The following is a 27,688-nucleotide window of genomic DNA, read 5'->3' as shown; positions in this document are numbered from 1 at the left end:
TAGCATGAATATGCTTACTGATTATGAGTTAATTATATTGTTTATATACTGCATTATTGCATTTGCATGAGGTAAAGTTTAAACGCATTTTTGCCAAAATCTAGATGGACTATGTAACCTACTTTGAGCATCTCTACTTTAAAGAAGCATGTAAAGCAACTCTTTAATAATGGAAATACTTTAACAGCTCTTAAATAATGGAAGTAATGCACTCAAGCTGTTTATATGCATGAATACTTCCATTAAAATCAGCTAATGTCACCAATGTTAGCATGAATATGCTTACTGATTATGAATTCACGTGTACACATATATGCGAAAACTTCCAAAAAGCTGTATTACAAATGCCAGGACAGTAGTTGGCACTGTCACCTTGTTAAACAGTATCTGTAGAGAATGATTGCCATCACATTTACCATAGGTATATGATGCTTCTCTGCTGTTGATTGTAATATTCTAAAGTTTTTTAGATGTAAGTATTAGTATTGTTAGTTTTTAGGATAACCATAAGCTAGTGCGCACAAAAACAGAAACTAAATTTGCATTTAGGAGGTATAAAACCGATATAAACATGTAAAGCTTGCAGTTTATCACTTTCTCCTAAATGGATCAATGGTTTTATTCACGTCATCTCATACTTCAGTTACTCAGCAAATCGTAACCAATCAAATGCTCTCTATTGTCTGACAAGCCTCGCCCTCTTAAAGACACTTCACATTTGATGTGCTTATACTCAAACATCGAATAAAAATGCACAAAGCACTTCACGGGACCTAAATCCATACTTTGCTGAAGAAGCATGAACAAATTCTTGACTAGAAATAGCACTACCATATACCCTGGCATTGTTGTGTATGTTGTTCATGCTTCGACACACTGTAAGTGTCTGCATACCTACATACCTACAACATTTGTTTTCAAAAATGACGTGTTGCCATGACAAGGATTAGGCAAAACACATAATAAGTTTTCACGTTGTGGTGTAAACGGCCCCTTAATCGGAGCTGCTGCCCAGTGCCTCCCATTCCAAACTCTTCAAAGCTCCAGAGCTGTCATAAAAAGGCTGTTGTAATAATTGGGCCAACACAATCAGGAGAAGATCAGTTTTAAGATGGGTCTCGGGCACCTGGCTGCTGCCTTCAAAGGGCCGCTCTGGTCATAAAGTAGGCCTGGCGAGGCGCACCTTTGTCAAGGGCACATCTGTAAAGCAGAGGCCGTTTACACCTGCAGGCCAGCCGTCTGCTCGCGGCCGACCTCTGACCTGCAGAAAATGAGAGCAGCCCTGCTCGGTCATGATAAAGCGTGTTGAGTGATTGACACTCATGTCGTCCTGTCGCAGCTGCAGACGCTTCAGGCTGAGCTGGAGAAGGAGCGAGCCGACCGCAAGAGGAAGATTAGTAAAATGGAGGACTCACTCAGGTAAGGTTTCAGAGACACAACCACTACGCTTACATGGACATCGGTAACATAATTATTTGCCCTAATCTGAATAAGACAGTAATATAATATATGTGTTTACATGAGTTGCTTTTAGAATGTTCCTTTCATGTTCTCGTTTTACGTTATAGTACAGTGTTTCTCAACCACGTTCCTGGAGGATCACCAGCACTGCATGTTTTGGATTTCTCCTTTGTCACACCCGTTGTAGTTCTTTCAGTCTCTGCTAATGAGCTTCTGATCTGAATCAGGTGTTTTTGGTTAAGGAGACAAGGAAAATGTACAGAGCTGGTGGTCCTCTAGGAAAGTGGTTGAGAAACACTGACTACATTTACATGGACATCAATAATTGAATTATTTGCCTTAATCTTAATAAGACAATAAGACCATAAAATATGATTAAGGTGTTTATGAGTTCCTTTTTAAATATAACTTTAATGATCCTGTTTTACATGTTATCGCACATAGATCGATTAATGTTATTGCATCACCAGGCTATCCACATTTCCTCCAGAGTTTCAAGTAATTTTGGGTCTTTCATTTTTATTTTTTTGCCTTTAACTGCAGTTTGGCACTTTCACTTTCATTCGGGAATATTTCATGCATGCCCCTGTGACAAACTGAGGTATTGGATGTGAGTATGAATTAAGGACTGGTGGAAGAGTGGTGTTGTAATGGAATTTGATACCTCGCGCCAAATGGTGGGGGGGGGGGGGGGGTGATGTATTTGTGATGTATTTGTGAGAATAGTGTCAAACAGCCGTGTGTGTATGGAATATCCTGTCGCAAAATGCTGCAAAGAGACCTACATTACGGTAAAGGTTTGATTAAGGTGTTTACATGTCTGTACTGCACTTCTATAATGCCATACAATGTCTTTTTCGATTTCTGTTTAATTAAATTACGACTTCAGTCAGATTAAGGGCATCAAAAATCACTGTTTACATGGCAGACTCTTAATCAGAGTATAGTCTTAATCATATTAAAATTGGAGTATTGCTGTCCATGTAAACGTACTGACTGTAAAACAAGAACACTGAAATCAGAGCTCCCTTCAGTAGTCAAAATTTGAAGTGGATCATTTTTAACCAAAGTTGTCCTAAATTTATTGAAGGACACCCATTCTTGTCCTCATGACAGTTTAAAAAATGTAACTACTTTATATACTGTAAATATAACTCAGAATTGTGGGTCCAGTTCAATTCATTTCCCTTAACCTGGAAAGATATGATAACACAGCATACTGAATCCATTATTAATGTAAAATACTGCAAAATGCTTAAATGTGATCGGGGAAATTTGATTTAGTTGATAATGGTTGAACTTATTGTTCTACTATTTGAACTATAGCAGAGTTGACAATAACAGAAATGTTGTGCTATAGCTCAAGATGCTATCCTCAACCCAGAGACCACAGGGCATGTATAAAACAGAAGATATTATTGATTTTCAAATGTATCACAGTAACAGGGTTGACAAATAATTTATCTACTTTTGGGGTATTCTAAACATTTTGTACAAATGAATTAGAGGGGAATAATGGCCTGCCTCAATGCCCTCCAGAGTTTTCCTGCCGGATGAAGTGACATTAGCTTGTACTAGCATGCTGTTGCTAACTAGCACCAAACCATATTTGAGTTAATGTGAAACTTATGCAAACAAACTGCCTGGTAGTCTATTGGGTAATTATGGGATTAATTTGTTAGTTTTCTTAAAAATGTTGAGGTAATGAGTTTTGGAGTCAGTATGATTTTTTATTTTATTTTATTTTATTTTATTTTATTTTATTTTATTTTATTTTATTTTATTTTTATTTATTTATTTATTTATTTATTTATTTATTTATTTATTTATTTATATAAATTTTATTTGTTTTATTTGTTTTATTTATTTTATTTTATTTATTTATTTATTTTTATTTTTTTTTTTTATTATTATTATTTTATTTTATTTTTTATTTTTTATATTTTTTATTTTATTTTATTATTATTTATTTATTTTTATTTTTATTTTATTTTATTATTTTTTTTTTTATTATTATTATTATTATTATTATTTTTTATTTATTTATTTTTTATTTTATTTTATTTTTTTTTTATTTTATTTTATTTTATTTTATTTTATTTTGTTTTGAAATGTTCATCTTACAGCCCTGAAAGAACATCACTATTTCCACAAAACATTAAGCAACACTGTTTTTGTAATTTTTTTCCCCAACATTAGTAATAATTAAAATCATTTCTTGAGAACCAAAGCAGCATATAAGACTGATTTCTGATATGAAGCACAGAAGGCTGGAGTATATATTTGCTCAGACCTCGACTGCTCTGGGCCATAATCTCCAGCCGTGCTCCAGTATTGTTGTGTGCTCGCAGAGACCAGTAAAATGTGAACAATGCTGTGGTCTGGCCTGGATTACGGGGCTGTAGAAGAGGCTCTGCTCTAAGTCCTGTTTTGGGAAGGCCATCTTCTGGCCCACAGCAGAGGCTTCAGATGTGGACTAGCGTGGGGTTCCAGGCTGTGCTCCCGGAGCCCGAGGCCGACCGCAGGAATGCAGCAGGGAGATGTGGAAGTGGTTAGCGTGGCGTTCTGAGGAAGCTCGCGGGGTTTATGTGCCGGCTGGAATCACACACTTCACGTTAGATGCTGTTGGACTTCGTCTGCCCTTGTTTTTTTTCACTGTCACTCATGGAAAATGAGAGAAACTCTCTTGACGAGCTGCATGCTGCATTCGGGTCCAGATGTGAGATTATTTACACCCTTGGAGAACCTCCTATTTAGGTTGATGAATGACATCAGGCTGGATGTGATGAGCTCATTATTTGCTGTTTGTTTGTTTGTTTGGCCCTTGTCCTGGTGTATCATACACTCTTGGCAGACAGCGTACGTGGTTAATTAGATTTCAGTCATTAACTCTGCCCGTGGACGTGTGACATCATCATCATCATCTCCTGGAGAACACGACTGGTCCTGAATGAACAGTTTTACAAGAATATCTTTCCATTACACACTTTATTTTAAACACTTTGTTTCAGTATTACTTAATTACTTAAGTTTTCATCAACAATGTTCTGCAATAGAAAGCAAAAGAGGAAGGTGTACTGGGAAATTTCTCTAAATGTGCAGTTTTATTCTGTATTGTAGTACAGAATGCCATCAAGTACAAATCAGGGCCAGCAAAACCTTTTATTTTCCACCTAAAATTGTCTTCCTGGGCCATGTTTAATTATATAGGTACTGTTTTCTGTATGCTCTCTACACTCTATAAATAAAGGTATACCACTATAAATAAAGGTACAAGAGCTGTCACTGGGGTGGTACCTTTTTGAAAGCTACATATTTGTACTTAAAGTGTCCTTATTGATACCTCAAGGGTACATATCAGTACCTAAAAAGTACAAAAGTGTACATCTTGAAAATTTTAGGTAGTATTATATACCGTTGAGGTACCAATATATACACTTTAAGTACAAATGTGTACCTTTTGAAAAGGTAACACTCCAGTGACAGCTCTTGTACCTTTATTTCAGAGAGTGTAGGATATTACTAAAGTAGATCACACACTGTATGTACCGCAACACGGCACGCACATGACAGTTGGAAGTATCGCACACCAGGTGCGCACATTCGCATGATATTTAAAGTTAAACTTTTCAGATGGTGCTTTGTGGCGCGGCAGAAATATAAACAGTGTCCTGAGTCGTGGCTGGGCGCCATGGACAGCTATCGACTTGCGGCGCCGGTGCGTGTACCCCGATAGAAACCTATGTTTAGAATTCTAAAGTGCATGACGCTGCGTGGTGCGACGCTGCACGTCCCCGAGTTGCGCTTTTGATGTGCGACCCCCTTAAGAGTTATTTTTATCAGCTTCATTGTTACACAGCAAAGTTGGAAAAGCTTACATGGAATTGAAATATTAAATTAATTTGCCAATATACTAAAATTAGTATATTATTACATAAAGTATCTAATGTATCTAATTTATATATAAATATTGGCTTCTTTAGATTGCAGAGATGCTATATTATGATTAATTATATTTATATGACAGAAAAAAAAGATTATCATAGTCTGTGTATAATCTACAAATCATAAAAAGTTGAGACAGTATGGAAACTGCAGACAACTTGAACACAAAATGTTTCATGTTTTGTCTGGTCAGCTTCATTTCATTTACATCCTTTCCTGTGATTCAGACCTGCAACACATTCCAAAAAAAGTTGTGACAGGAAAATTTTAGGGCTAGTAATCAGGTAAATTGGTTAAATAGTGATGTGATTTGAAAAAGGTGATTATAATTATAATTTGGTACTACAGCAGCCACCAAGAAAAGTCTAGTCCTTTAGGAGCAAAGATGGGCTGAGGATCGCCAGTTTACCACCAAATACGTGAGGAAAATATTGAAATGTTTAAAAACATTGTTACTTAAAGAAAGATAGAAAAACATTAAAAGATTCAAGGAATCTGGAGGAATTTCAGTGCATAAAGGACAAGGCCACAAGCCTAAGCTGAACAACCATGATCGCCGATCCCTCAGGAGGCACTGCATCAAGAATCGTCATTCATCTATAAGCAATATCACCATCTGCTCGTGACTACTTTGGAAAACCTTTATTAAGTACCACAATATGTAGTTACATCCACAAATGCCAGTTAAAACTGTACTGTTTCAAAAGGAAGCCCTATGCTTACAGTGTCCAGAAGCATTATCAACGTCTTTGAACTCTGAGGCATCTGGGATGGACCATCACTCAGTGGAAATGTGTATTGTGATCAGATGAATCAGAATTTCAGGTATTTCTTGGGAGAAATGGACGCCGTGTGCTCCAGACCAAAGTAGAAAAGGATTACCCAGCCTGTTACCAGCAAAAAAGCCAGGGTAATGGGTTATGGTATGGGTTTGTGTCAGTGGTATAGCTTGCAGTTTTGTGAAGGCACCATTAATGCTACATAGAGCACAATATGCTGAGTTCAGGAAGACATCTTTTCCAGGGACACCCATGCATGTTTCATCAAGACAAACACTGTAAAACCACATTCTGCACACATTACAAAGTCCTGGCTGTGGAGGAAGAGGATACAGGTACTTGACTGGCCTGCCTGCAGTCCCGACCTGTCTCCAATAGAGAATGTGTGGCGCTTTTTGAAGGGCAAAATGTGACAACGAAGATCCTGTATTGTTGCCCGCCTTAGGACTTGTTTGCAGGAATAATGGGACAAAATTACACCTGAAACACTTCATCACTTTTTAAGTGTTGCAAAAATGAATAGCAGCATTAGAAAGTGGTGAATGCTTTAGCTAATTTTTTTTACATGTGTTGCAAGAACCAAATTTGAAATATGTGTATATTTTGAAGGGGAAAAAACTCTAAAAATCATGAGGAACACATTAAATAATGTTTGTTGTATTGTCTGCAATGAAATACAAGTCAACGTTTTTTTTGTTTGTGTTTTCCATACATAAGCTGAGAATTATGTTTTATTTTTCCTTAAAAGAAGAAATATTTTGGAATAAACACACTTACAAAACGGGTTATTACTATATAAGTTCATTCATTCATTCATTTTCTTTTCGGCTTAGTCCCTTTATTAATCTGGGGTCGCCACAGCGGAATGAACCGCCAATTTATCCAGCATTTGTTTTATGCAGCGGATGCCCTTCCAGCTGCAACCCATCTCTGGGAAACATCCACACACACTCATTCACACTCATACACTACGGACAATTTAGCCCAACCCAATTCACCTCCGGGGGAAACCGGAGCACCCGGAGGAAACCCAAGCGAATGCAGGGAGAACATGCAAACTACACACAGAAACGCCAACTGACTCAGCCGAGGCTCGAACCAGCGACCTTCTTGCTGTAAAGCGACAGCACTACCTACTGCACCACCGCGTCGCCTTGCTTTACAAGTACAGAGGGATAATATACATCCACACCAATATGGAGAGAGATTAGACTCAATAATAATTCACGCAAAAGACACGATGTACACATGCGTAGCCAAATTCACGTACGTAAAATATTTATTTATACTTACAAAAACAATTCACATGCACAAAATAAAAATACATTTTCATAAAATACGTTTCACAAATGCAAAACACCATTTGCAAATATATAAGATGTGCAAAAAGTTTTGAATGTTTAAAATTCACGAGTTCATCCTGAATGAGAATGTGCAAATCCTCTCTCACGTACGACTCACCCTGAATACGAGTGTGTGCATTTTGAGACTTTCCTGCCAAAAACAGGCAACTCGTACCTCTCAGCCAATCAGGTGAGAGCTGTACTCGATGTCAACCACTCTGCGCTCCTTTTGCGCAGTCTGTTCCTCTAACCAACATGGCGGCTAATACAAGATGCTTTGCACATTTATTACTATACACTTAAATTAGCATAGACTTAACACAAGCACTTTTCTATTGAGTTACTGAAAATACACTCAGATTCTACTATAAAAAGCGTATACACAAGCTAGTAGGAAACAGTATTGACTTACAGGAGTATCCGCCAATCCAACATTAACATTATTACTTGGCTACTTTCTCTGAAGTAAATAATCAGACACTAAATATTGATGTAAAAAGCTGAAATATTTAGTTGCTCACTTAATGTTTTCATGCAACTTTAAAACAAATATAGGGATTCGGTAAGGTCATACAACTTATTACACAATATTTCAAAGTTTTTTTTCATAATACATATTTTTAACAATTGGTGATAAGAGACACTGATTTGATATATAAAATATTATCTTACAAGCCATCACAGTCTACAAAACAGTTGTTCTGACAAGAAAATAAGCACAGCAATAATACACATGAATGGGAGACCACATGGGAAAGCTGGGTTGCTGCCGGAAGTGGTGTTAGTGAGGCCAGCAGGGGAGTGGTCTGTGTGGGTCCTAATGCCCCAGTATAGTGAAGGGGACTCTATACTGCTCAGTGAGTGCCGTCTTTCGGATGAGACATTAAACTGAGGTCCTGACTCTCTGTGTTCATTAAAAATCCCAGGATGTTCTTCGAATAAGAGTAGGGATTTAACCCCGGCATCCTGGCCATCATGGCCTCCTAACCATCCCCATATCATAATTGGCTTCATCTCTCTGTCTCCTCTCCAACAATCAGCTGGTGTGAGGTGTGCGGTCTGGCGCAATATGGCTGCTGTCGCATCATCCAGGTGGATGCTGCACACTGGTGGTGGATGAGGAGATTCCCCCCTATGTGTAAAGCACTTTGAGTGCCCAGGAAAGCGCTATATAAATGCAAGGAATTATTATTATTATTATTATTACACAATAGGAAGTGTTCTCTTCCTTTGCTATCGACAATAGATTATCAGCTGACCAATCAGAATCAAGTATCCCGATAGAGCCAGGAAATGAATCAGATATACAGTGCATTGATCTAACATAAAGGGAACTGAAAAAAAAAATCCAAATCTCCTAGCAGTTTATTTTGGAATCTTTTGTTTAAAAATGGCAAGAAAAAAATGGGACAACTATTAAGCAAGATCTGGCTGTCACTGGCACATATGTAATTTAAACCCATTCCTGGACGTTTTGCATGTCTTGTTCCGTACTGCGCAACGCTTCCTTTCATCTGCTGAATTGTGCCCCCCCTCTCTCACTCTGCAGTTGCTTTAAAGTGTCGAGATGAAACGAGCGCAGTTATCTGACGTACATGTTAGTGTGCCAGACACACGGGTTAGGATGAATAAATTACCCCCGCATGAGCAACGAACAACACAGATGCCCATTTGTGTCAATAGGCAGCCGCATTCACGCTGCAGCCCTCATCGAGCTAATTAAACAGTCATTGGGCTAACGAGCACCCAGAATCTGCGGTCTGCTACCTACCTGCCGTTCAGGGTCTTTTGGCCGCTTTAAAGTCAGCACAGAACTTCAAACGGCCAGCCAGCACACACATCAAGAGAGCACCGCCTGATAGTGGAGATCAGAGGATGAGCAGAGAAATTTAAACGAGATGAAACCGCATAAAATGCTGGCTGCTCACCGCATTATCTGCCGGCTGGCATGTTGGATACACTTTCCTTCGCATGCGTGTGATGGAGAAGCTGTGAAAGTGTAACATTTAGCGTGCGTTTCGTCATTTTAGGTGTACATTTTATTTGGGAAGTATTTAGGCCTGAATTTAAACATGCGTGTGCAGACGCAAGCAGCTGGTGTGCTGTTTGTTTGTCCTGAGCACCCTTCCCATATAAAGCACCCATCCCCCTCTTCAATGCAAATGAGAATCCATGCATTGTTTAACTTTCCGTTACTATGGCAATACCATAGCGAGTTACTCCACTTGAGGGAAAAAAAAAAAAACAAGTTAGCTTTTTTGATCAGCGTGTCTGTCTGATCATCAGAGGAAATGCATATACACGATGAACAGTTGTGCTCGGAATGTTCAAAGTTCTCTCGCTTTTAGATGTTATTTTTGAAGAAAGCGATAAGGAACTTCTGAGCTGAGCTGCTCTGAATTCTTTTTTTATTTATCCACACCATCCTTTTCAATCAAGCCAAGTCAGTGGATTATATCCGGTTAAGTGTCAACAAAACAGTCCCATTGCTGCAAATGACCCTACAGCGTGTTTGTCTTAAATGCAGCTCACATGAGGGGAGTGCAGCAGGGAGATGTGCTCGGCCCTGGCGAAGTTGTCCCACGTCTGCAGCTGCGGATCTCTTTGAGTCTCGCTTGTGGCCCAGTCCGGCTCTTGTGGGGGAGGAAGGGAAGGGGGCACATCCCTAGGGATTCAGAGGCCAACATCAAACGGACTAATCACTGCGGTCCCGCTGGATCAGACGGAGGATAAGAATAGGCAAGAAAATAAACCAGCTGGCCCTAAACTCGGTTCCTCGTTTTTGAAGATGATAGTGTTGCATTCCCTGGATGAACCGCAGATTAAACTCGTCATTTGTATTCGCGCAAATCTCCTTTCCTACCAAAACATGAGTTTGCTAAGCTCCTACAGACATAGAGGAGACTAATTATTGTCTTTGTATTGGGATATGTATTTTTGTCAGTCTGAGTTGATGCTCCGAGCGAGGGAGAGTCCGTTCTTAGGGTGTGTTTGGAATGGCACAATACCCCTATTTTTGCATTATGCAAAGTATATGAACTTTCTTTTGGCATGGTGAGCTAATGCAGTGCACACTGTCTGATGTGGAAAGTGAACAATAGATGTGCAAATCGGTGTTAATAAAATCAGAATGAATGTTCTGTCAATGCTGGCAACAGGGATTATTGGCTTTATTGCAGATGCACATCTATAATAAAAGTAAATGTTTTAGTGAAGTGTTTAGCTCACCACCTGATCTGCCACCTGATCAAAATGGCAAGAGCAGTGCAACGAGCAGTGCAACTTTGTCATATGCATTGATGGGGTGTATTCACACCTGTTTTTTGGGTTTTTTTTTTTGGTTTGATTAAATCAAACTCAATTTTGTTGCCACTTTTGGTGCAGATTTTTTGGGCAGGTGTAAATAGAGCAGTCCCACACTTGTGCACAACAAACAAAGCCAAGACCTGAAGAGTTGGGGCTCTATTTTAACAAGGCACAGGTGGATTTAAGAAATGTATGAATCCACTTTTGCAATTTTAAGAACTGTAAAAGCAGTCACACAATGTCTAAACGGATTGTCCTTATTTTCGTAGTTGTGTTTTGGGCATCACATGCATTAAACCAATCAGTGTTTCATCCCTCAGTCCTTTTAAGAGCAAGTTGCTGTCATTCCATGGCTCATTTGCTGTTTACAAATGCACCATTGTAAGCGGAAAACTCAACCGTTCACTAGCTATTTAAACAACGAGGTGCAGGACATGAAAATGATACCTGTGCCGGGCTCAAACTAGCAAAAGACACGTGTTCACGCCTAGTGCCACATAGTATGTGTATGATAAGGCCATTGGCCTGCTCGCTACACTTCCAAGCAAACCCTAGTACGGTTTGTTTAAAGGAGTGGTCTAGAGTGTATTTTTAAGGCTTGGCTGTGTTTATAAGATGCAAAGTAATTTTTTTTATGTTATTTTTTCATATATCTTACTTTGATTATATACTGCTACTCGGCTAACAAGAAAACGACTGTCATATTACCTAGTTCCTCCGGAAAGCACGCCCTCAAGAAGCTCTGATTGGTCAGCTAACATAATGACCTGTGGTTCGCGGATTGACTCGTCGACGTCACCAGGAAAAGCATCATGCGGTATTGTAAATACTGTCAGTCAGAGTAGCTGTTAGCCATATCAGTTTGAGCCTAAATCAGACATGAAAAGGGCACAGCTGAACCTCACTCCTGCTCTCTAAAATAAAATATGACAAGTGTCTTTCACATATATTCGGGTAATAAGCATGTGTAAGTAATAAACGTACACATTTTGGTGGTGCCAAACAGCATTTACCGTTGTTTACATTCTTGTTTACCTCCTTGCTACAACATACCGTTAACACTAGAGACTATGCATGTAATTGATCAATTTTAACAAATAAAAATAAATACATGTTGTGGCTCACAATCCACAGCTTCTTCTATTATGGTTGCTAATTATTTATTATTAATGTTGCTATTATTAAGCTGCTCCTTCTTTGAGGAGTTTTTAAGCCGTATCCAAACTGGCAGAGATTCTGGAAGCTGTCCTTTGTCAAATGCTAAAGCTAAATATTTTGCATAATTCTCTGGAACATAATTAAAATTAAATTGTAAGCACTTCTCTCTTTGTGTCGTGTCCTTTGGAAGCCCAAATACAGAAACAGATAAAGCTCTGTAGCAGTGTTTGGGCTGCATTTTAGCTCTCTCTGCTATAACATTACAGCGCCTCTGGCCATGCCCCTTCTCTGCGCGACATGAATGCACATAACCTAAAACGTTTGGGATCTCACTAGCCCGAATGCATTTTTTGTAGTCCACAAAATTCGTTTGCTGTAGGCTACTCTGTAAAAGCCAATTTCTCTCTTTGCATTGAGCTTTGAGCGTATTACATTCAGAGATGTTGGTTATGTTCACACGGCTACATTACACATCAAATAAAGTTTAAAATATGATATTTTACTGGACCATCCCTTTAAGATGTGAATATGGTCTGACCTCAATTCTAACTTTTGCCATTATCAGGATCCCATGGGCTCAGTTGTTCGCCTGTGGCCTCTGCCATTGCTAAGCAACCATCAGCTGCAGTTTACAATGAGCCAACAAACCCCATTATATTCCAGCTCTAGCACTGATACAAGTTTTATTTATGAATAAAAGAAACGGGCATTAGCTGTTTTTCATTTGTCTGAGGTAACTAGTCAACTGTCATAACTGAAATGTGTATATCTGTAATGGAGAAATGCTCGACAACAAAGATGGGGATCCACGTGCAGTTTATTAAAGAGTAGTTGTGCAAGCAGTGGTCTAAAACAGGGACCAACAGGAGCATGTAGGTTATCCAAAGCGTAGTCAGAAACAGGCAAATGGTCTGGACAGGTGGCGAGACAAACAAGGAAGAGCGGTTAGTAATGCTACTCAGGGGAAAACAAGACTCAGCAAAGTGTGTGTGTGAGAGAGAGAGGTGAATATAAAGTCTAGGTAATCTGTCCATGATGAGTTACCTGCTGTGTGTGTGTAATCAGGGGAAATCAGGAACTGGTGTGTGTGAGGTGTGTGATGGTATTTGTAGTCCAGTTCAGTGACAGATGTTTAGTTCTCCACTGATCTGCAAGGATTAGATTGCTGGTGATTGTGACGATAATACACATTTCATGACTGGATTGCTCTTTATTTGCGCATGTCTAGATTTTTAATAAATAACTTGTATGAGCAAAATATGTGATATGTGAATGGTCCCTTGGAGCCCTAGAACCTTTGGACAACGCAGCTAATGGTTTCATAGCATACACGACACCACAGGTGCGCAAGCATTTACACACATAGTTTTGTTTACAATTTTGTTAAGAAGAAATCCAACCCAAGCTCATAATAGATGCGTACCCCTGTATAAGTTTCTGGAGAGCACCAAATACGTTCCAGGAGCTAGGTTTTTTTGCAGTTTTTGTTTTCACGAATCCACCAGAGGCCGCTGTGTACGCTTTTTGAGATCTCAAATTTATCTTGCGAGTGCCATTCGTGCCTGATATTCTCACGTAAATCCACCAGACAGCCTGACTGACAGAGCAACCGTTGCCCTACCCACCCCTTTTTCCTAAACCAAACCGATAGTGTTTTAAAAAGCACAGATTGACCGTCCCACCCACTTTCCTAAACCCCAACCAACAGTGTTTTGAAAAAAAAAAAACAATCCAGAAAAAGAAAAACCCTTGTGGCAACCTGATTTTTACCACATTTTCAGATTTTACCACATTCTCACCCTGTTATTTACTTGTTTGTTTTCTTTTTTGGGCTTTTGTTTTTATCTTACCATCTTTATGCAACTGTTTTTCGCCAGACTCTAACCTTGTTGTCGCGGTCAACTCCGCTCTACGTCTCAAAACCTCTGACGTACGCGGAGGGCCACTGGACAAACTTGTAACAGCGGAAAAGCCGTCTATACAGAGGTAAGCGGTCAGCTGATAAGCGTAAAAAGAAACGCCATCATACCTCCCCGTAGCATTTGTTTTAAAGACGAAATGCCGTCATTCGATCCTCTGGCTACATAATTCACTATCTCCAGAAATGTATATAGGGCTTCATTTCTTTTTTTAGAACAAGTGAAAAGATCATGTGTTAAAAATGTGTGTGTATGAACAAACCAGCTGGCTGACCTCATTGTAAAACATCTGAAATGTTGTTTTGGTCTTTCTAAAACGCCTTAATCATTTCAGTATCAGTGTTATTATATTATTAATGACTTCCAGAACGGTGAAAAGACTCTGTGCTCCAGGTCTTAATGCCTACAAACGCCACCATACGCTTTTTCCATGTCCGCATTGTCTTCTGAGGCACAAGTAATTTCTTAAATAAAGAAAAGATTCACGCAGCTTCGCCAAATTCCAATTTTTATTTTTGATATTTGGTGCAAGTTAATCAGAAAGTGGTGATTTTGTTCTCTTTGACTCATTGGATGGAAATCTTTTATGTGATATTCCAGTTTTGTGCATAAACTTAATATCTTTGGATAGAAACACAGCTAGTGTGAACGCGGTTGTGGCCTTATGGTCAGGAGTTGAACTTCTAGCACAAAGGTTTGGGGGGTTGTTGAACAGCACACTCTTCTAAACTCATGACTAAGATACCCATGTCACCTTAACCAACTTGGCTATGTTAAGTCCATTGCTGCCCACTGCTTCTAAAGTTTTTGTGTGGTCAATTGAATGGGTTAAATGCAGAGGACAAATTCTTACTATGGTTGTTCCGACATTTACCCGACCTCTCCAATACACTGCATTTTAGTTAAAGTAGTTTAAGGACCTCCCTCTTTTTTGTAAGATCTGGCTTTTTGATGTGGGTGGATGGTCCAGGCAAGAAAATTAATGAGTCCACAGCCACATTATTTCATTACACATTCTTCCACTTCATTCATGTGTGCACTTGTGTGGTTTAGAGCTTTGTGATGAATGAAACTCCATATGAAGAGTAGGAATCGCCATACATCAGGTATCTCAATATATGGCAACATCTCATCATCATTCCATTAAAAAAAGATATATTGTAGATGTTTTATAAGGTATAATACTTGTTAACGTCTCTTAATGTGGCATTTTTATTGACCTTGGGTATGAAGGTGTTTATTCAACTTTGCACACATGAGCCTTCATCTCGGCGTAAGTTCTTGACTGCAGTCTTGATTGAAAGTTTGCAGTATTGCTCTTGGCGGTAAACAATTCACACGTGTTGCTATGCAGACGCTTTCTTGATCGCGGAAAGGTGATTGAAATCTGATCTCGGCTTTGATCTGCTAACTTCATTCAAATACATGCTTGTGCAACTCACCCGACACCACAAACACAGGCACACAGCGTTCAGCTGCATATGTGGCAAGAACACCCTTTTATTCCCCTCATCTGTTTTAACTTTTCGCAATTATGTGCATTTTTTTTTCTGTTCATTTTAACTTTGCATTGTTTATGAGTTATGGTCTGCGTACATGTGCGTTCTAACACATGCCCGATGTTCCAAAGCATCGCGATAAATTAATGAATCCATTTTGAGTGAAGGCCGTTGACTGGGAGACTTGTTGCTAGGAGAGAAGCAGGCGGCATGTCCTGTTGCATAGGAGTCAAGAAAACAGCCCGCTGCATCTGAAAGCATTTAAATCGAACACAGTCACACTTTCCACAGAGCATAACATGCATACCATCAGGCTTTGCTTCCTGCAGATGCCGGCTGCTCCTAAAGGGGGCGCCAAACAAACACTCCACCGCTAAGCTGAAAAATAGGACCAAATTCTTTGTGCCTGGAATTTCCTCTGGAAGTTTTAAAGGGATGCAGATGTTGTTTTCTTGTATCAGGCGCAAAACCGCATTGTTGAATAATCGCTTAAAGCAGGAGGGTTTATGGTGTGTGTCACTGCATGCGCCTTTTGCACTGGGAATGACATTAATTAAGAGGAGTCCCTGTATGTAATCCCACCCAAGAGTCACACGCTTTACTGATTCAGCAGTACGCACCCCTGGTGGTCCACACCGTCACAACAATCGCAAAGCAACGCTGTGTACCAGACCCCAAAAAAAACCGTATTATTATTTGAGGCATGTAAGTGATTGTAAGTCTATTTGGGTCGATCCCAAAACGACGAGGAAAAAAACAAGCGTTTAGCAGTCAGACTTCAGAAACGGTTGCCAGATATTTTCTCACCATCAAAGCTTGTCAGAACTAATATTTTTGACAGCATGCAGGCACGCTGAAAGGAGAAAAATGCATATAACGCTGGCACGCTGAGCTGCATGTTGATTTCACCATCCTGTGTTTGGAAGCTATCTGACTATGTTTGGCGTAGAATACTAGCTTGCTACTTAGTGAATTTCAGTCAGTGGTATTCTGCATTCACGTGACTTTATCATGTACTATATACAGTCAAAAAAACAATCTGTTTTGCTAGTCAAACCATATTAATCAAAATGGTGTCATAATTATGCATTTGTCCCAGTGAGACTATGAATGATAAACTATGAATTTAGCCAAGTAACTATAAGCGGAGGGGGCGACACAGAGGTTAGTGGTTAGCACTGTCACCTCACAGTAAGAAGAAGAAGAATGGGTGTTTCCCAATACTGGGTTGCAGATGGAAGGGTATCTGCTGTGTAAAACAAATGCTGGATAAGTTGGTGGTTCATTCCGCTGTGGTGACCCTGATGAATAAAGAGACTAAGCTGAAGGAAAATGAAAGAATGAACTATAAAGAGATTACTCTTCTTTATGAAATACATTATTAAGCAAAGACTTTAAAGTCTAAATAAAATTGAATAAAAACTGTATGTAAACATGTTGACTATTTCAATATTCATTTTCCTTCAGCTTTGTCCTTTTATTTATCAGAGCGGAATGAACCGCCAACTTATCCAGCATATGTTTTACACAGCTGATGCCTTTCTCAGTACTGGGAAGCACCCTTATACTCTCACATTCTCACTCATACGCTACGACCAATTTAGCTTATTCAGTTTGCCAATAGCGCATGTCTTTGGACTGCAGGGGAACACCCGGAGGAAACCCATGCCAACACGGGAGAACATGCAAACTCCGCACAGATACGCCAGCTGACACAGCCGTGGCTCGAACCGGCGGCCTTCTTGCTGTGAGACAATAGTGCTAACCAGCTTGGATCAGTAAATCAGTTTGGACACAGTTCGTTGTTAAACTAAATAAATGTAAAATTTAATAAGTAAATGTAAGTGTTTTGTCTCGAATCGAGATTCTTTCGGCTCAATTTGATTTCCGCAACTTTGCATATTACTAATTGGAATACACATATATAATAATATATACATATACAGTTGAAGTCAGAATTATTAACCCCCCTTCGATTTTTCTTTTTTTTTTTTCTTTTTTAAATATTTCCCAAATGATGTTTAACAGAGCAAGGAAATTTTCACAGTATGTCTGATCATATTTTTTCTTCTGGAGAAAGTCTTATTTGTTTTATTTTGGCTAGAATAAAAGCAGTTTTTAGTTTTTTTAGAAACCATTTTAAGGTCAAAATTATTAGCCCCTTTAAGCTATATATTTTTTCGATAGTCTACAGAGCAAACCATTGCTATACAATAACTTCCCTAATTACCCTATCCTGCCTAGTTAACCTAATTAACCTAATTAAGCCTTTAAATGTCACTTTACGCTGTATAAAAGTGTCTTGAAAAATATCTTGTCAAATATTGTTTACTGTCATCATGACAATGAAATTTTCCCTCCATTGAACAGAAATTGGGGGGAATAGGTTAACTAGGCAGGTTAGGGTAATTAGGCAAGCTATTGTAAACTGATGGTTTGTTCTGTAGACTATCAAAAACAAAATTAGCTTAAAGGGGCTAATAATTTTGACCTTAAAATGTTTTTATTCTAGCCAAAATAAAACAAATAAGACTTTCTCTAGAAGAAAAAATATTATCAGACATACTGTGAAAATTTCCTTGCTCTGTTAAACATCATTTGGGAAATATTTAAAAAAGGAAAAAAATCAAAGGGGGCTAATAATTCTGACTTCAACTGTATGTCATTCATTTTCCTTCGGCTTAGTCTCTATTTCAAAGGTCCCCACAGCAGAATGAACCGCCAACTATTCCAGCATAAGTTTTACGCAGCAGATGTCCTTCCAGCTGCAACCCAGTATAGTGAAACACCCATACACTCTCATTTACTCACACACACACACACACACACACACACACAATACAGCCAATTTAGCTTGTCCAATTCACCTATAGTGCATGTCTTTGGACTGTGGGAGAAACCGTAACACTCTGAGGAAACCCACGCCAGCATGGGCAGAACATGCAGACTCTACACAGAAATGCCAACTAGCCCAGTCGGGACTCGAACCAGCAAGCTTCTTGCTGTGAAACTAGTTTTTTTTAAACATTTTTTTGTCTTAGTGTTGCAGATTGCCAACATTGTCATTATACATTCATTAATTAAGAAAAGGTCTCCAGACATCTATATCTATTTTTCCCATTTGCTGCTATTTATTTCCGTGTTTTTCTGATTGAAATTTTCATTCTGATTTGACTTAATCATCATGGCTAATGAACTGTAGTTTCTGACCGCAAATTTTGACAGACTGTAATACATTGCATTGTTGCCTCATATACTTAGCATAGCATTTACTGTATACTGCACATTTGAGCAAATGCTGATGTTATTGAAAATGAGTCTTCTGTAAAATGTCATTCTGAATGCACTCTTTTATCTTTTGTTATCTGTGTTTGAGTGAAATTGCTGGGAAAGTGCCCACTTTACTGGACTTGCTTTAGATTTGTGGAAATATGAAATAAAGCAAGAATGTCATATCTCAATCTCCTCGATCTCAGGTGTGTATTTGACCACAAGTGCAGGCTGTTAAGTCTGCTGTTATTTCTGAACGCTCTGCATTTGCATGTTAGTCGTAAAGTGTGCGAGGCTGTTTCTGTGCGTTTCGGGCTCTCTGGGGACAAGGGAATGAGGCACTCCTCTTTTGAGGGCGCTCTCAACATCGCAGCTTTTGCATTTTCTCTTTCTGGCTTTAATGTGCTGCCTGTTTCTGGGCCTCCGCTTTGATCTAGTGCTGGATGTGTTATCATTCCCTCATGATGAGCTCATGGAGTGGACGGCCTTTGGCTTCACACTGGTGTGGAGAGGTGTAATCCACCTGGAATCCATATGTCTCTCCCGGTGTGTTTATAGCCCATGTCCAGAGAGAGTGAGTGTTGGCTGAGCAGGCTCTAATATGAAGATACTGTGTGTGTGTGTGTGTGTGTGTGTGTGTGTGTGTGTGTGTGTGTGTGTGTGTGTGTGTGTGTGTGTGTGTGTGTGTGTGTGTGTGTGTGTGTGTGTGTGTGTGAAGATCTTTAGTCTGACAGCTTCGCTCTTTCAGATGCTTGGTGGAATATACAGTATTTTTACACATTCAATATTATCAGTCATTCATGTATCACTGTACCACATATTCCACAAGTTTCGCAATAATTTTCTCAAAATATTGTTCTCATAATCTTCTCAAAATAATGTTCTCATAATTTTCTCAAAATATTGTCCTCATAATCTTCTCAAAATAATGTTCTCATAATCTTCTCAAAATAATGTTCTCATAATCTTCTTAAAGTAATGTTCTCATAATTTTCTCAAAATAATGTTCTCATAATTTTCTCAAAATAATGTTCTCATAATTTTCTCAAAATAATGTTCTCATAATCTTCTCAAAATAATGTTCTAATAATATTCTCAAAATAATGTTCTCATAATCTTCTCAAAATAATGTTCTCATAATATTCTCAAAATAATGTTCTCATAATATTCTCAAAATAATGTTCTCATAATCTCAAAATAATGTTCTCATAATATTCTCAAAATAATGTTCTCACAATCTTCTCAAAATAATGTTCTCATAATCTTTTCAAAATAATGTTCTCATAATTTTCTCAAAATATTGTTCTCATAATTTTCTCAAAATAATGTTCTCATAATCTTCTCAAAATAATGTTCTCATAATCTTCTCAAAATAATGTTCTCACAATCTTCTCAAAATAATGTTCTTATAATCTTCTCAAAATAATGTTCTCATAATCTTCTCAAAATAATGTTCTCATAATCTTCTTAAAATAATGTTCTCATAATATTCTCAAAATAATGTTCTCATATTCTTCTCAAAATAATGTTCTCATAATCTTCTCAAAGTAATGTTCTCATAATCTTCTCAAAATAATGTTCTCATAATATTCTCAAAATAATGTTCTCATAATCTTCTTAAAATAATGTACTCATAATTTTCTCAAAATAATGTTCTCATAATATTCTCAAAATAATGTTCTCATAATCTTCTTAAAATAATGTACTCATAATTTTCTCAAAATAATGTTCTCATAATCTTCTCAAAATAGTGTTCTCATATTTTCTCAAAATAGTGTTCTCATATTCTTCTCAAATAGTGTTCTCATATTTTCTCAAAATAATGTTCTCATAATCTTCTCAAAATAGTGTTCTCATAATTTTCTCAAAATAATGTTCTCAAAATTTTCTCAAAATCAGAAAATTATCAAATCAGTTTTGTGTTTGCTGAAATTCTGTAAGAAAATGTGTCAGAGTTATCATTTAGGTTTCTCACTATGGTGTTAATACCAATGTAGAAAAAAGTTGCTTAGCTTGTTATCAGGGCTTGACATTAACTTTTTTGATCACCAGCCAGCGTGGCTAGTAGTTTTTCAACATTACTAGCCACTCGCCATTTACACTAGCCACAATGTTGTTGTTAGGAAAATATATACAGTTAAGGTCAGAATTATTAGGCCCTGTTCATTTTTTCCCCCATTTTCTGTTTAACAGAGAGAAGATTTCTTCAACACATTTCTAAACATAATAGTTTTAATAACTCATCTCTAATAACTGATTTATTTAATCTTTGCCATGATGACAGTAAATAATATTTGACTAGATATTTTTTAAGACACTTCTATACATCTTAAAGTGACATTTAAATGCTTAACTAGGTTAATTAGGTTAACTAGGCAGGTTAGGGTAATTAGGCAAGTCATTGTATAACAATGGTTTGTTCTGTAGACCATCGAAAAAAAATAGCTTAAAGGGGCTAATAATATTGTCTCTTAAATGGTTTGTAAAAAAAATTAAACTGCTTTTATTCTAGCTGAAATTAAACAGATAAGACTTTCTCCAGATGAAAAAATATTATCAGACATACTTTGAAAATTCCCTTGCTCTGTTAAACATCATTTGAGAAATATTTAAAAAAGTTTAAAAAATCAAGGGGGGCTAATAATTCTTCAACTGTATTTATATGCATACATTTGACTTTGGCATGCTAAAATGATTTGATTTAGATTTTGTGTTATTTCCACATGAGTCCTCATTCGTTTCACTTTTTGTGTGTTGTGTATGACCTTGCTCAATGAGCATTTCGTTTCATAGTGTCGCATTGCAATTAGTTGTTGTTTTACATGACTCTTCAGGTTTCAACACTAAAAACTGACCAACTTTTTCTCTGGCCACACTAAAAATAATCAAATAAATAAATAATTTCTCAGCCAGAAAATTAAAATAATTAGACATTTTCAAAACAAGCTAAATATAGCTGTATACATACACTTTTTATTCAACAAAACCTTTCTATAAAAAACAATTGACATTTTAATCGCTTTTTGTCCAGTTTATTTCAAAGATAACCAATCGCATCTGTTGCGTTTCCAGGCACGGTTGCTTCGCGCAAGCACACAAGCATAAACACTCGTTGTGCCCACGACACTAAAGCCCTCGTCAGTGAGTGAGAGTCTCACCATGCTCGTGATCATCGGTATTCGCCTGCTTTCTTTTGCTCGTGCGAACACAGTCGTGCTGCTTCTCGATGGGAATCTTTATTGTCGAACTTTGATTTTAAGAAAACTACAATTTAAAAAATATTTTCAATCAGCCAAAGTGGCTAGTTTAACAAAGTGGCCGTCTAACCCACCACAGCTGAAATCTACCCTCATTCGGCGGGTTGGCAGGTGTTAATGTCAAGCCCTGCTAGTTATATATTTTTATATTGGCCATGTTTGTTTCCCAAATTTTGTGATCTCTACTTGCATCTACGTCTATCTGTATGTCTGTCTGTATGTGTGTATTATGTATCTGTGTATGTAAAGTTGAAGTCAGAATTATTAGCCCCCCTTTGAATTTTTTTTCTTTTTTAAATATTTCCCAAATGATGTTTAATAGAGCAAGGGAATTTTCACAGTATGTCTGATTTTGAATTTTTTAAAAAACATTTTTAGGTCAATATTATTAGCCTCTTTAAGCTATATATTTTTTTCGACAGAACAAACCATCATTATACAATAACTTGTCTAATTACCCTAACCTGCCTAGTTAACCTAATTAACCTAGTTAAGCCTTTAAATGTCACTTTAAGCTGTATAGAAGTGTCTTGAAAACTATCTAGTAAAATATTATTTACTGTCATCATGGCAAAGATAAAATAAATCAGTTATTAGAAATGAGTTATTAAAACTATTATGTTTAGAAATGTGCTGAACATATCTTCTCTCCGTTAAACAGAAATTGGGGAAAAAAATAAACAGGGGGGCTAATAATTTTGACTTCAACTGTATGTACAGTATTTATTTATTTAGATATTTTAAAAAATGAAAGGACAAATTGAGAGTTGGAAAGTCTGGTTTGTTAAGCCCGTTTTTTTTTTTAAATAATTAAATTAAATATGAAAAAATGTGATTATGGTATATCTCATGCAAATATTGTGGATTTGTTGTTATTGCATTTAATAAATAAATAAATAAGTGTTTCTTTTTCAAATAATTCCTGAGCAAAACGTGACTATTTATCAAATTTTTGCATTGCTAGACTTGTGCTGAGTCAGCATATCTCTTCAGGCTGTATGGTGCATTTTATTCATTTATTTAGTATACCTTTTAGCAGATAGACTTCACAAACCGTTGCCAGATATTTTCTCACCATCAAAGCTGGTCAGAAAGCTTTGTAAACAAAAGCGTGTTTATTGTGGTGTTGGATACCGTGAAGGTCATAAGCCCAGGTCGGCCATCAGAGGCGTCTGACTAGTTGAACGCAGCATGACTGAAAATGAATGGGTGCATTTGTGTGGCCGTATAGCGTTTGAATTAGCAGCATCTCCAGTCTTATTTACAGTACAAGCTCCCCATCGAAGCGTCCTGCTCTCCACATTGGAGGCGTCTTGTGGTCGGAGAGGTTTTGGAAAATTGACCCTCCTGTCTGACTTGTGGCTAGGAGGAAGCACTGTCGCCCTTTCCTTAAGTCTCTTCCTTTTGCTTTCCCCCCCAAAAAAATCCCCTTAAAGAGTGCAGGATGAGAAGGATTTCCTCTGGTTTGACGGCACATCTTTAATTTGAGTCTGCTCGTCCTCCACTCTTCTCCAAGCTCCAAGCCAAAGCCGACAGCCTCAGTTGAAGCTGGCATTCCCCTTTCCTTGTCGTGCTGCTTTATTTGTCCTCTCCGTTCTGCCTTCTCATCTCAGGCCTGCATGTGTGACGGATGGTGACGGACTGTCTGCTCCTTTACACTTCCACACCCTCACTCTGCGTTTGTTGACATCTTACATCCGTGCCTACAGAAAACATGAATCTTTACCTTCTTGACATTTGAAGAACATTCAGACACCAACCCGATGGCAAACAACTAGCACCAACAAAACCCAATTGTTTTGTCATCTCCCATTGGATCGCATCTGGACCAATGTGTTTTTCTAGACTTTTCCTAAGTCCAGCACACAACTAGTACCAATGAAACCCAACTGTGTTCTCGCCTCGCGGACCGCGTTTGGACCAATGTGTTTTCATAGACTTTTCTTAAGGCCGGCACACACTAAAGTGATGGCAAACAACTAGCACCTAAGAAACCCAACTGTGTTGTTGCCTCCCATTGGCTCACATTTCGACCAATGTGTTTTTCTAGACTTTTCTTATGGCTGGTACATACCATGCCAACGGCAAAGAACTAGCACCAACGAAACCCAATTGTGTTGTCGCCTCGCATTGGATCGCAACTGGACCTGTGTTTTTCTAGACTTTTCATTGGGCTGGTACACACCCGGCCGAAGGCAAACAACTAGCACCAACAAAAACCCAACTGTGTTGTTGCCTCGCGTTGGATCACATCTGGACCTATGTGTTTTTCTAGACTTTTCATAGGGCTGGTAAACACCAAGCCAATGGCAAACAACTAGCACCAACTAAAACCAACTGTGTTGTCGCCTCACGTTGTATCATGCCTGAATCAATGTGTTTTTTAGACTTTTCTTAGGGCTGATAAACACCAGGCTGACGGCAAACAACTTTCACCAATGAAACCCAACTGTGTTGTCAACTCGCGTTGGATCGCATCTGGACCTATGTGTTTTTCTAGACGTTTCATAGGGCTGGTAAACACTAATCCGACAGCAAACAACTAGCACCAACAAAACCCAATTCTGTTGTCGCCTCGTGATGGGTCATGTCTAGACTAATGTGTTTTTCTAGACTTTTCTTAAGGCCGACACACACACAAAGCTGATGACAAACAACTAGCACCAACGAAACCCAACTGTGTTGTCACCTCATGTTGGATCGCGTTTGAACCTATGTGTTTTTCTAGACTTTTCTTAGATCAGGTTAACACCAAGCTGACCGCAAACAACAAGCACCAATGAAACCCAACTGTGTTGTTGCCTCGCATTGGATCACATCTGGACCTATGTGTTTTTCTAGACTTTTCATAGGGCTGGTAAACACCAAGCCAATGGCAAACAACTAGCACCAACTAAAACCAACTGTGTTGTCGCCTCACGTTGTATCATGCCTGAATCAATGTGTTTTTTAGACTTTTCTTAGGGCTGATAAACACCAGGCTGACGGCAAACAACTTTCACCAATGAAACCCAACTGTGTTGTCAACTCGCGTTGGATCGCATCTGGACCTATGTGTTTTTCTAGACGTTTCATAGGGCTGGTAAACACTAATCCGACAGCAAACAACTAGCACCAACAAAACCCAATTCTGTTGTCGCCTCGTGATGGGTCATGTCTAGACTAATGTGTTTTTCTAGACTTTTCTTAAGGCCGACACACACACAAAGCTGATGACAAACAACTAGCACCAACGAAACCCAACTGTGTTGTCACCTCATGTTGGATCGCGTTTGAACCTATGTGTTTTTCTAGACTTTTCTTAGATCAGGTTAACACCAAGCTGACCGCAAACAACAAGCACCAATGAAACCCAACTGTGTTGTTGCCTCGCATTGGATCGCATCTGGATCAATGTGTTTTTCTAGAATTTTGTTAGGGATGGTAAACGTTGCCTCACATTGGATCGCACCTGGATCAATGTGTTTTTCTAGACTTTTCTTAGGGCTGGTAAACACCAAGCCATTGAAAACAACTAGCACTAACAAAACCCAACTGTGTTGTTGCCTGGCGTTGGATCGCATCTGGACCTATGTGTTTTTCTAGACTTTTCTTAGGGCTGGTAAACACCAAGCCAATGGCAAACAACTAGCACCAATTAATACCAACTGTGTTGTCGTCTCACGTTGGATCGTGCCTGAATCAATGTGTTTTTGTAGACTTTTCTTAGGGTTGGTAAACACCAGGTTGACGGCAAACAACTTGCACCAATGAAACCCAACTGTGTTGTCAACTTGCTTTGGATCGCATCTGGACCTATGTGTTTTTCTAGACGTTTCATAGGGCTGGTAAACACCAATCCGACAGCAAACAACTAGCACCAACAAAACCCAACTGTGTTGTCGCCTCATGATGGGTAATTTCTGGACTAATGTGTTTTTCTACACTTTTCTTAAGGCCGGCACACACACAAAGCTGATGACAAACAACTAGCACCAACGAAACCCAACTTCGTTGTTGCCTCCCATTGCATCACGTTTTGACCTATGCATTTTTTTTAGACTTTTCTTGTCTGGTACACACCATGCCAACGGCAAACAAGTAGCACCAACGAAACCCAACTGTGTTGTCGCCTCACGTTGGATCGCATCTGGATCTATGTGTTTCTCTAGACTTTTCTTAGGGCTGGTAAACACCAGGCTGACGGCAAACAACTTGCACCAATAAAACCCAACTGTGTTGTCAACTCGCTTCTGGACCTATGTGTTTTTCTAGTCGTTTCATAGGGCTGGTAAACACTAATCTGACAGCAAACAACTAGCACCAACAAAACCCAATTGTGTTGTTGCCTCATGATGGGTCATGTCTGGACTAATGTGTTTTTCTAGACTTTTCTTATGGGCGACACACACACACACAAAGCTGATGACAAACAACTAGCACCAGCGAAACCCAACTGTGTTGTCACCTCATGTTGGATCGCGTTTGAACCCATGTGTTTTTCTAGACTTTTCTTAGAGCTGGTACACACCAAGCCGATAGTAAACAACTAGCACCAACTAAAACCAACTGTGTTGTTGCCTCCCATTGCATCACGTTTTGACCTATGTGTTTTTTTTTAGACTTCTCTTGGGTCTGGTAAACACCATGCCAATGGTAAACAACTAGCTCCAACAAAACCCAACTGTGTTGTCGCCTCCCATTGCATCACGTTTTGACCTATGCATTTTTTTAGACTTTTCTTGTCTGGTACACACCATGCCAACGGCAAACAAGTAGCACCAACGAAACCCAACTGTGTTGTCGCCTCGCGTTGGATCGCATCTGGATTTATGTGTTTCTCTAGACTTTTCTTAGGGCTGGTAAACACCAGGCTGACGGCAAACAACTTGCACCAATAAAACCCAACTGTGTTGTCAACTCGCTTCTGGACCTATGTGTTTTTCTAGTCGTTTCATAGGGCTGGTAAACACTAATCTGACAGCAAACAACTAGCACCAACAAAACCCAATTGTGTTGTTGCCTCATGATGGGTCATGTCTGGACTAATGTGTTTTTCTAGACTTTTCTTATGGGCGACACACACACACACAAAGCTGATGACAAACAACTAGCACCAGCGAAACCCAACTGTGTTGTCACCTCATGTTGGATCGCGTTTGAACCCATGTGTTTTTCTAGACTTTTCTTAGAGCTGGTACACACCAAGCCGATAGTAAACAACTAGCACCAACTAAAACCAACTGTGTTGTTGCCTCCCATTGCATCACGTTTTGACCTATGTGTTTTTTTTTTTGACTTCTCTTGGGTCTGGTAAACACCATGCCAATGGTAAACAACTAGCTCCAACAAAACCCAACTGTGTTGTCGCCTCGCATTGGATCGCATCTGGACCTATGTGTATTTCTAGACTTTTTTTAGGGATGGTACACAACAAGTCAACAGCAAACAGCTAGCACCAATGAAACCCAACTGTGTTGTCAACTTGCTTTGGATCACATCTGGACCTATGTGTTTTTCTAGACGTTTCATAGGGCTGGTAAACACCAATCCGACAGCAAACAACTAGCACCAACAAACCCAATTGTGTTGTCGCCTCGTGATGGGTCATGTCTGGTCTAATGTGTTTTTCTAGATTTTTCTTAAGGCCGGCACACACACAAAGCTGATGCCAAACAACTAGCACCAACGAAACCCAACTGTGTTGTCACCTCATGTTGGATCGCGTTTGAACCTATGTGTTTTTCTAGACTTTTATTAGAGCTGGTTAAC

General features: G+C 38.7%; 1 protein-coding gene across 1 annotated transcript in view; it reads left to right on the top strand.

Annotated features, from left to right (window-relative positions):
• cep112 (centrosomal protein 112) overlaps positions 1 to 27,688 on the top strand; it is a 313,987-nt gene that overhangs the window by 95,226 nt on the left and 191,073 nt on the right. Inside the window, exon 17 of the mRNA XM_056454261.1 lies at positions 1,340 to 1,419. Within this exon, the coding sequence (XP_056310236.1) occupies positions 1,340 to 1,419 (80 nt within the window). The remainder of the gene's footprint in view (positions 1 to 1,339; positions 1,420 to 27,688) is intronic.

This window comes from Danio aesculapii, chromosome 3 (assembly GCF_903798145.1).
Source record: "Danio aesculapii chromosome 3, fDanAes4.1, whole genome shotgun sequence".
Lineage (NCBI taxonomy): Eukaryota > Metazoa > Chordata > Actinopteri > Cypriniformes > Danionidae > Danio > Danio aesculapii.
Note: the sequence above shows the minus strand (reverse complement) of the source record. Positions and strands in the feature narration are given on the sequence as shown.